Source organism: Perna viridis, chromosome 14 (genome assembly GCF_037379345.1).
Source record: "Perna viridis isolate PV_CMFRI_1.1 ecotype Kerala chromosome 14, ASM3737934v1, whole genome shotgun sequence".
NCBI classification, from domain to species: Eukaryota; Metazoa; Mollusca; class Bivalvia; order Mytilida; family Mytilidae; genus Perna; species Perna viridis.
This window is the reverse complement of record NC_142458.1, coordinates 14,012,428-14,023,439: the sequence shown is the minus strand read 5'-3', so window position 1 is coordinate 14,023,439 and position 11,012 is coordinate 14,012,428. Positions and strand designations below refer to the sequence as shown.

Below are 11,012 nucleotides of genomic sequence, written 5' to 3'. Positions count from 1 at the left end.
AAAATTGAAAATACTGGAAAATAAAAGAGTGGATTGATCTTTTTATTGTTTCATACAAAGTTTTAAAAATAAGGGTAATAACTTCAGTAAAATTGTTGATCTCTTTAGGATTGTAAAACAACGTGTCATACACCAAAGGAAGACTGTGATGTTTGTAGAGGTTGTGACTTGAACTGTTAATGAATTAGGGTAAAATTTTATCATGTGTCAAACGTTTAACTGCAATACAAATTTTGGGATTTATCAAGCCCTACACGTTTCTACTGATGAGAGTTTTGACCTCTGTGGTTATATCGAACTGCTCCGGATCATTGCAAGGTATTTTATAGCTTCTAGCAAGACACTTAAATCTTTGCATTTGCGAGTTCCGGCATAAGATATATCAACTTTATTATTGATCAGTCGCCTTCAAATTGACTTTATTATATTGCTTGATATAAAAACAGATTGTTGGTATGTGGTTGCGTTAAACAAAGTGACAATGGCGGACATTTCACAAGTTGGGCAAAAGAAAATGCATTAAAGCCTCTGGAATCAATTAAAATATTTTGCCAATTAATGTACATTGTAAGTCCATGTTTAACAAGCAAGTTATGAGTTGCGGTTATAGACAGACCAATTAACCGGTTATAGTTTACAGCAAGAAATATTGTAATTTTGAATGACATAAACAACAGAATCTGGTTTCAAACTTTAATTTATTTCCATAAAATTTAGATGTCAGCATACATCTCGCATATTATGTGCATGCGTATAAATGATGAATTGCAACTCCCATTGTGACCGTACCAATCATACGAACTCCTTCTGTGTAAATCTGTACAGAAGTCATTATTATTCGGTTCATTAAAACCCCAAAAGTGTTCAGTTATGTTGTCACCGTTGATAAATTTCCAAATTCCGTCAGTTTTCACTACACCTAACCAGATATAAGTTCTGTCATTTTGGCAAACATCCAATAAACCTTCTAAAGATAAAACATTTTTATTTTGAAAATTGTATCTTTTATGCCAACTTAGTGAAATTTCTTTCTTTAATACGGACGGAGCTTCAGCGACACCATAACTTGTAGAATTTACGATCAGAACTATGAATGGCTGAATAATATTCTGGAGGGAGTAACGTAATTTTTCGACACGGAATTAGACGATTATAGGCATAGCCAAAAATCATACTCTCTAAGAACATTCGATTAGAATTTAATCTTTTTCATGCCTTTTTTTCTTCTTTTGCAGATCTGTAGTATTCAATCCGAAATTCGCGTCAGCGATCACTATAAAAACATTTTAATTCGGAAAATTATCTTAATGACAATTTCAGCACTTGGTAAAGTCCAAAAAAATCCCGGATGTTTGTAGGTTTTTCCATGTTATTTGATTCATGTGATCATCAGAAGAGTATTAACTTGGTGGGAAGACGCACCAGTGAGTATTAACTTGGTGGGAAGACGCACCAAAGAGTATTAGCTTGGTGGGAAGACGCACCAGTGAGAATTTACTTGGTGGGAAGACGCACCAGTGAGTATTAACTTGGTGGGAAGACGCACCAGTGAGTATTAACTTGGTGGGAAGACGCACCAGTGAGTATTAGCTTGGTTGGAAGACGCACCAGTGAGTATTTACTTGGTGGAAAGACGCACCAGTTAGTATTAACTTGGAGGGAAGACGCACCAGTTAATATTAACTTGGTGGGAAGACGCACCAGTGAGTATTAACTTGGTGGGAAGACGCACCAGTGAGTATTTACTTGGTGGGAAGACGCACCAATTAGTATTAACTTGGTGGGAAGACGCACCAGTGAGTATTAACTTGGTGGGACGACGCACCAGTTACCCATAAAAACAGGATTTGTAATAACATTGGAAACATTTAAGAGGCTGTTCATGTAAAGATCAAGCAGATGCTATGGTACGGTATGGTACGGGTGGCACGGGGTAAATTTTGTCAAACTGACTATTTTGTTCCAATAAAATGTAAATTTCATATATATATCAAATAGAGTTTGTTCTAAATCGACAATGGATTGTTCAGAAAAGCAATTTTAAGTTCCCTATATAGCTAACAGAAGAAACCAAAGTTTGCTCAATGAATTTCAATGCTTTCTTGGTAATTTATTTCTCTTTAATTATTGAAGTTGAATGTAGTTAAAAATCAACATTCCGTTTTGAGAAATTGGTGAGAATTTGATGAAAGGGAGACACTGTATGAGTCATCATGAGTTAGCCATAAACAAAAAATCTAATCATCCCTTCCGATGGGTGCTGAGAAATCTACAAAGGCGAAAGAAAAAAAAATAAAAAACACAGAAAGCTGGGAAGGGGAGACATTGTACGAATCATCATGCTTATGTCATATACAAAATATCTAATCATTCACTCTAGTAGAAGCCAAGAAATGTGTGACGGAATTATTTGTTATAGATGAAATGGCAACTCCATTACTATATAGCCACACTTTTCAAGCAGGGGATATATAAAGCTTCATCTCTGTAATTTAAAGGCACTTTAATTAGTGGGGATAAATGGTATAATGTTAAGAATGAAAAAAGTGGATTATATTTTTCAATGAAAGGTTACTCCTTCAAACACGTGTACAGCATATCGAAATTTAAAGTATTCATATGACTGGTACTTTTGCATTCATTGGACATTTACATTTTGTAGGGTATTTGAATTCGTCGCTTGTTAAATTGACATTAATTTGTATCCCATCAACAAAAGTCCCTCAATGGAATTCCTAGATGATATCAAGCGAGATGTTTTACTCACAGTTTTAATCTATGTTTGATGTTCAATAATTATATATACATATATCAATAGAAAGTGTTGTTACCGTTATAGCTAAGGGTATCAAGCACACAGCGGATTAAGTCTTGCTCTTCTCTTGAATTTATCATCACAATGGTACCGTTTAAATCTTGGCAAAATTTCTGAAATTTAATCGTTCTTTGGTAATCTTAGGGTCAACATTTTACTTCATCATTTTACCGGTGTATTTACATTTGTAATGTTCTGTAATATATGTTTGGGTACGATATTTCAACGTCAAAAATCGTTTTCACGTATTAGATTAGTTTCTTTTACGTTATGAACCTCAAAATGCAATAACATTTCTCTGAATGGTTATATACCATCACTTGGTATGTACAAATTTATTATCATATGATTCTGAATTGTATTATATCATTATAATTTGAGGTAGGAACTGCCTACGACCGAGCAACGCTCTGATACATTTGTTTTTACATTTGTTCAGTCATTGAAAAAAAGGACGACAGATAAATGGGGCGAGATGTGATAAGTAAACGGTTGTCTATTAAAGGAAAAAAAACTATTGAGCATACTGGATCAAGATATTGTAAACAATATTTGAAAAAAAGTCTTTGTTGAAGAACCGCAGATTTTAATTTTAAATCAGTATAAAGGCTACATTCACTTTGCTTTCTCTTCCCTGGCCCATGTTAGTTGACCTATACGATACCTATTTCTAATTTCCATTCAATGAATACAGCAAAAATAAACTGTGGAATCCACAGGTACCTGGCCATGATGCATAATCGTTACTATTATGAAAACTTGGTATGATATGGAAGATCTAATAATCTAAATTTCTCATTTGACAGTGGCATTAAATGGTTTTTCATATAATATTTATTGTTGATTACGCCTGGTGGTTACTATTTACTATGAACTGTAGTTAGTATAATGGAAGATACCCTACCTTAGATTCACTATATGAAAGGTGAAAACCACTGACGAAGTATTTAGAAGAACCATATGAGAAGCTGAAATTACCAGGGAAGCAAAAAGGGACACCTGCAACATACAAAGATTGCTTATAAGGAGGTAGACCTGGGGTAAGGGATACAACTGTTAAAAATCATTGGAAAGATTGTATTCAGAATTTTACATCAATCTCACGTAAGCATGAAATTAACTTGGACTGATTTTATTCTGTTTCAAACGAAAGCTTCATATGCTTTGGTGAAATTGAATTCGATACAAACATATCATTGATTTGAAGAGGTATGTCCCTTTCCCTAGGTCTACCTCCTTAAACGTTTGTTGGAGGTAAAGACTCTGTACTTTATTTCTTATCAAAGGATACCATTCACTCTATATGAGTTTCGCACACTTGAAGAAAGAAAATGAAATTGACAAAGCACACCGTCATATTCATGTCATAATGGTAATATACTTTAAAAGCAAGACAGTGTCGAAGCGAAAACATTCGAGGATAACATTTCTCTGGTTGACTTCTAAATTTAGGAGTAGTTTTTTGAAATTATAAATTAAACAACAGTGAACATGGAAACCAAATCTATAAATAGTACAAAACCTTTCAAATTAGTTGTTCAAAAGTTTTGTACTTGTTATCGAGGAGTTGACTGTACAAGCACTGAACACGACAATCTCTCAACATTCTTAAATGTGGCATCATTAATTAGGAAGAAGTGTTCTAGCAAGTGATATTACAGATAGACAGTCAGACACAAAGTTATTCAACGAGCGACAATGACAATCCCTATAACATCGCCTAATCTACACTATTTTTATATCATTTATATTTCCTTGTCCAAGTTTTATAACTTACAGAAAGGGTTTGGGTCACTTCATTTCAGATTTGTCCAAGTTTTATAACCTACAGGTAGGGTTTAAGCCACTACAATATCAGATTTGTTCAAATTATATAACTTGCAGATTGCAAATTCACATTTGTCCAAGTATTATAACTTACAAATTGAATTTGGGCCACTCCATTTTAGATCATGTTTACAAACTGTGTTTTTCACACCACAAAGATTATGATTCTTATCACAGGAGAAAGTTGCACTTTGCCCAACTGACATTCCTTCGTAAGTAGCGTTTCCATTTATGAAGTTTGCAATTTCTGGACATTTATCTGAAAAAGAAAAAAAAACAATGACTCCCTAACATATAACTCTTCTGCATTTATAGGAAACATAAACTGTTTGAAGAAACTTTATTATCTATAATTGTCTTTTTGATATCATATGAAGCCGACGTATCAGGCGAATAAAAAAGATTACACATAAAACCTGACGATAAGGGAAACAAAACATTACACAAAAATAATAGCACTAACAATACGAACTCCAACAAAAAACATGGAATGACAAAGGTGCTACGGAAGGGTGTAGCATGTCCTGATCCGCCAGCAATACCCGCCATGTCAAAAATGTAATTTAGTAAACTGATTAAAAAGCTTTTTCAAAGTTGAAGAACCTGTAACAAACGAAGACCAATTCATTTGCGATTCTGTTCAATGTATATTTGTGTCCTTTTTTTTTCATTAACAAAAATGAAAATGTCTATTTCTAAATTTTCAACCCTATAAAAAACTTCTTCTCATAAGTGATCTACTTGTCTTGTGCGAAATGAAAGGTTCGTTGTGAAGAAGACAAGATGTCACCTACCTACTCAAAGTCATGGTATATTCGTGAAGGTAAAAAATAATTAAATCAGATCGGCCTTACCTCTGTTACAAATATCTTTATTTTGCTCTTGTTGATATCTACTGCACGCTGGTGGTTTATATTGTCTTGTCCATGTCCTTGGTTTATTAACTGGTACTTCGTGTTGTCTTTTCCATGTCCATGGTTTATAAACTGGTACTTCGTGTCGTCTTATCCATGTCCTGGATCTATATGCTGGTCCTATTCAATTGGTCAGTAATTTTCTATTTTTATTTAAGTATGTTTCACTATTATTTGGTTGGTACTTATTTTATCATCCTGTTGTTTGAGTGGTATTTCTGAAGTCATCGGGGGAAATATGTGGCTATCATACATATTAAGTCAAAAATGTATCAAAGTCTCCATGCAGACTTTGATACATGCTTGGAAAGCCTACATGTTTTTTTTATGTTTTATTTAAATGCTTAGAAAAACAGAAAATAACATGTAGCTTTTCATAGAACTCTTGTTCGTAAGATATAAAGATATGTAGAATGCACTGTAGAATTTAAAATTAAGATAACTCTGTAAATGAAAATAAAATACAATTGATTTTCAATGTGAATTATCTCCTAAGAGCAGACAGATTGGAATGAATAATTATGCATTTCATCACAAAGACATATAAAGCAACTTAATAACAAAAATAAAAATGCGTAGCCTTTTTCGGGATGTATTACATTTTTCAGAATTTTCATTATTCTTACAGACTTCTACTTTACTTGTTACCTGAAAAACTTTTGGTCGTTTATAAGTAATTTGAACTATCTGAACACATCTATAATTTGTACTTATTGTGACAATCCTTTTATTTTGGCAATTCGTCTAATTTGGCTAATTTTAATGGAACTTTTGGAATTGACAGGTGTTATTAGAATTATCATGAGTTGGCATGTGCCGTTCAAAAAGTACTAGGACTTATGTTAGTCTGGTTAATTAAGTATAGTCTAATTTTTTTTTAGATTCAAAATGTTAAAGGAGTACCACATATGATAAATCTGTCGTCAACAACTGACAATCCTTCTAGAAGAAGGTAACGCATAGGTTCAACTTCAACCCTGGTAAACTATCAAATACAAACAGGAAAACTGATTTGTTCAACGTGTCATAGTTTTCCTTTCCTCTTTCGTCTACTCCGGACTTGACTTTTTATAAGCAACTCGGCGGGTGTCGCTTACCCTACCGGTATACCTGGTCCATGCTACCAGTTTTGAGTGGAGTACGAGTTGCTCATTTGCTTTTGTTACTTTGTATGTATTATTTAATTACTTTATGGTCTTTGTTGTGTGTGTCTGGTCTTTGTCCCTGGATTACATTCTTTTGATTTCTGTTAGAATCTGGATTCCCATGATTACTCTTGAATATAAATTTAGAACTTTTTTCTGATGTTTTCACTATGATGAGTACGTACTGGGTCGTTAGGTATAATACATTAATTCGAGTTCAATATCATATATTCGCATTATGTTTAACAATAAGTAAAGAAATGACAGTTACAATGTATCTTAACAAGCAATACTTTCACATGTACCCAAGCACGATACAAGTGTTATAATAAATTATAGCAAAATTAACATATTTACCATAATTTCTGGCTCCAATGCCAACGGCAAGCACTAACAGTGTAAATTTCCACATCGTTTGTCCTTGTGATCTACCTGGCAAACACTCTGATTCTTATACATTTTGAACTGAGAAATATGTAAAAAAATGTCCAAAAAGATGTTTGTTTTGAGTACATCTGTTGAAAAAAAAACAAACATTTATGCAGTAAACACATATGTTGCATCATAACATAGTGTACAGTTTCGATTAAAACATAAATAGCATAACAATCTTAAAATTTCTAGTAAACCAGTAAAAGGGTAAATTCCATCAATTCTACGTGTCATATTAAAATTTTTAACAATGGATAGAAAATCTAAGGCATTTCGGGTTCTAGCAATGTAAGAAGGTTAATTTCTGAAAAGTTTGCAAACCCTTTCAACCTGTGTACATGTAACTCAAGTAACATAAGATAAAACCATGCAAAGCAACTGTATGACATCACATCGTTATTCAAGATCATTCGATTTTCCGTCAGAGCCGGAAATAATTGAATCACTTTCTACACATTATGCGTATTAAGTAAGTAGCGTTAGTCAGGGTTTACAGACGATGTCGGTCGAATATTTGTATCTCAATGCCAATATATGTTGAATATTGGTATCATAAGGGCAATATTTATTAATATTTGTTGAAAATTGGTATCTTAAGGCCAATATTTGTTGAATATTGGTACCCTCAGGGCATTATTTGTTGAACATATATACCGTAATGGCAACACTCAATTATTAAATATTGGTACCCCAAATGCAATATTTGTTGAATATTTGTACCCTTAAGGTAACATTTGTTGCAAATTGGGATGTAAGGGCAATACTTGTTGAAAGTTGGTAGTCATCCCAAGAGCATATCGTACCCAACTATTTATTGACTATATCTCACTGTCCTGTCCGAATTTTACGTTTTTCTGAAATCATTAAGAGGTTAAACCTTCACCTTAAGACTGGATAAAGTTTTGAAAGATTTGATATTGTTTTAAAAAAGAAGAGATTGAGTTTGATTTCTGCACCGTACCTACCGGAATCCCTGTACCAGCAAAGAATGGATGTGATCTTATCCAGAATAAAAAACAAAGTCTCATAAACAGAGTCTGATGCGATTTTAACTTTTCGTCAATGAAATTTTTTTTATGAGATAATGATGTTATAATGTCAAACATGCATTAAATTAGAACAGGCATTTTGGGTTACACATTTTAGACCTTTTGAAAACAGAAAATCGAATAAAATCATTTTTTTTAATAAACATTTTAAAATCATTAATCATAGCCAAACCATAATGTTTGTAAATGTGTACAAACTTTCAACTGGGAATAGCAAGTAATAATGAAGATATTGGCAAAATAATATGTGGATACTGGGAACTGTTGGTACAGGTACGGATTACACATTTTAGACCATACCTGGTTCCCAGAATTGCAAATTAAATTATTTTTATCCATATAATTTTTAAATAAACACTAAGTAATTAGGCATTATGTGCATCAGATTTTAGTTATATTTTTATATGAAAAAAGAGGTTTACAAATAAATATCATTACAAATTTATTTTTTTTAAGAAAACGATTTATAAATTAATATACAAAATGTGAATTATTTTATCTAAATGAAACATTTTACAGAACCAAAATTGAATATAAAATAACAAAGTTATAAAGTTTTGAAAATTTGGATTCTAATCACGAAATTGAGTTGTTTATTTGCCAACCAAATTGACACTTAATGATATGCAAATAAGTGAATATGACATCACTAATGAGATAGGCGAACTCTCCTATTATCTGATCCGTGATCGTTCATAATATACACTGTAACCTTCTAGAGTAGATATCACAAAAATAATGTGTATCGACACTTTTGACTTTTGTGTCAGGCATTTCATCTAAAACAAAGAATGCCATCTATTATTTATATTCATTCAATCGTTGTATACATACCTGCTGGTATGTTAGATATCCTGAAATCGATGAAATTTACCAGTCAAAATTATAACATGGGCGCAGACATTTGTAAACAATTTGCCATGGAAATTAAATCTTGCGAGATTTGATCACGCACCTGTATATAGTTTCGTAGTTATTATTATTATTTTTTTTTTGCATTTGGAATAATCACATCTTAGTTTAAATTTAAATCATCATTTTTTTTAGTCTAATGACGGAAAAGTAAAGTAAAAAAGAATTTTTTGATACAAAATAAGAATACGTAAATACGGTGACATTGATTCTGACATTGGCTGGCTGCAGCAGAGCGCACAAAATCGACCATGTTTCGTCCTGCGTAAGCCTTTCGAGTACTGTTGAGGCTTCAAAGAAAAAATAACAACAACATTAGAGCACTAGCTTCCAAATCATGCTTCTTCAGTGCAAGGTACTCGAGTAGAAAAAAAAATAATGATCCCCAGACAAGAGCTTCATTTTACTAAAATAAAAAAAAAAATATATTAGCATAGATTTATTTGAAAGGTATTTTTTGGACGTTTGATTTCCATTTTATCAATGGCATGCACAATTGTGAATATGTCCCAACTGAATCATCTTCAGTTATGGGTGGATTATCTACTGTTTTTGGGAAGGACTGGGTCTTTTACTGTACTATATCGTCATTAGAAATATGTGCACATGTATACACTCCTTGAGATGTTCACGTTTCCCATTTAAGATTTTGTGCATCTTTTAACGTGCGTTTACACATTGTATTGTGTTCGTATAAGCGCACGATAGAAGCGTTCGTTTAAATGCACACTAGGAGCATACGTTTAAACGTACATTACAAGTGTTCATTTAAACGCATGATTCGAGCGTTCGTTTATTTTTGTACTTTGATTATTTCATTGATTTAACTGTTATTTTTATATTTTTTGCTATTATTGATTTAAATAATTTCATTAATTTTATTTCATATTTTTTCTGTCTTCATTATATGTCAATATTATTTAAACACATGACTTGAGCGTTCGTCAATCTTGCATTTAAAGAGACGCTATGAGTGTTCGTTTATCATGCGTTTAAACGCACGCTGAGAGCGTTCGTTTATCGTGCATTTAAATGCACGATAGTAGCGTTCGTTTATCATGCATGTGGTGAGCGTTTAGCGTGCGTATAGGTACCATGCGTGTTGGAAACCTAAACGTCTCGAGGAATGTAATGACTTGCTCGAAACAGTCATTTCATCCAATTTTATAAGCAACACACCTGTAAGTACACTGAAGTGTTCCTAGGATTTGTGCTGTTTTCTTTTTCTGTTCTATTTTTTCTTTAAATACCATGTCGTTGCATTCGTGGTGAATGGCTACAATATAATGTATATTGAATAGTATAATCTCTAATCTGTCTAGTTTCTATCCTACTCGCTCATATCAAAACACAGTTTTTCCATTCAGTACACTTTATTGTCCTTACCTCTCTCTTACAATTAAATGGTTTAACCACAGTTCACCTCTAACACCCCTTTATCATCATGTTAAGTTCGTTCTTTAATAAATTGATTCTTTGTCTTTTTGTAGACAACCACACCATAAAAATTCAAGGCAACTTTTAGAGGTACACAGATTTGTCCTGAATAACAGATTTTATAGTACAGATATTAAGTGCTTCTGAAATTTGGTTTCACATAAATCTTATTCTAGTTGCAGGAAAACTTACAAATAGAATGCTCTATCATTATTTTTTAAGAGGAGATAATTCTTATTTGTCAACTAATGTACATGTAGTTCCTAATGATATGCATTATTTTTAGTACCCCGACCGGAAATAGACCCCTGATCTACTGTCAAAACAGTTGTAATTGCCATTATACTACCAGGGTTACAAAACGCATGTTCAAACCATGACACACAGAGTAAACAAATCTTTATTCTAACTTCTGATCTACATACATGTATTATTAACTTTGAAACTGGTTTCTATTTGTATCTTTGATGAACCGTTCAAT

The 11,012-nt window shown here is 32.7% G+C and overlaps 1 protein-coding gene across 1 annotated transcript; it reads right to left on the bottom strand.

Annotated features, from left to right (window-relative positions):
* Positions 1 to 679: 679 nt before the first annotated feature.
* On the bottom strand, positions 680 to 7,161 carry LOC148598309 (uncharacterized). The gene is made up of 6 exons (XM_088561806.1): positions 7,059 to 7,161; positions 5,497 to 5,676; positions 4,737 to 4,901; positions 3,720 to 3,814; positions 2,832 to 2,928; positions 680 to 967 (listed from the first exon to the last, which is right to left on the bottom strand). Exons 1-6 carry the CDS (start codon positions 7,111 to 7,113, stop codon positions 714 to 716), a joined length of 846 nt encoding a protein of 281 aa, XP_088417932.1. The 5' UTR covers positions 7,114 to 7,161; the 3' UTR covers positions 680 to 713.
* Positions 7,162 to 11,012: the final 3,851 nt, after the last annotated feature.

Coding starts and splice junctions, on each gene's coding strand:
- LOC148598309 (XM_088561806.1), bottom strand. CDS start 7,113: ATGTGGAAATTTACACTGTTAGTGCTTGCCGTTGGCATTGGAGCCAGA. Junction 4,902..5,496: donor TAAAGATATTTGTAACAGAG/GTAAGGCCGATC, acceptor TTTCTTTTTCAG/ATAAATGTCCAGAAATTGCA. Junction 3,815..4,736: donor GAGTGGCCCAAATTCAATTT/GTAAGTTATAAT, acceptor TGTATGTTGCAG/GTGTCCCTTTTTGCTTCCCT.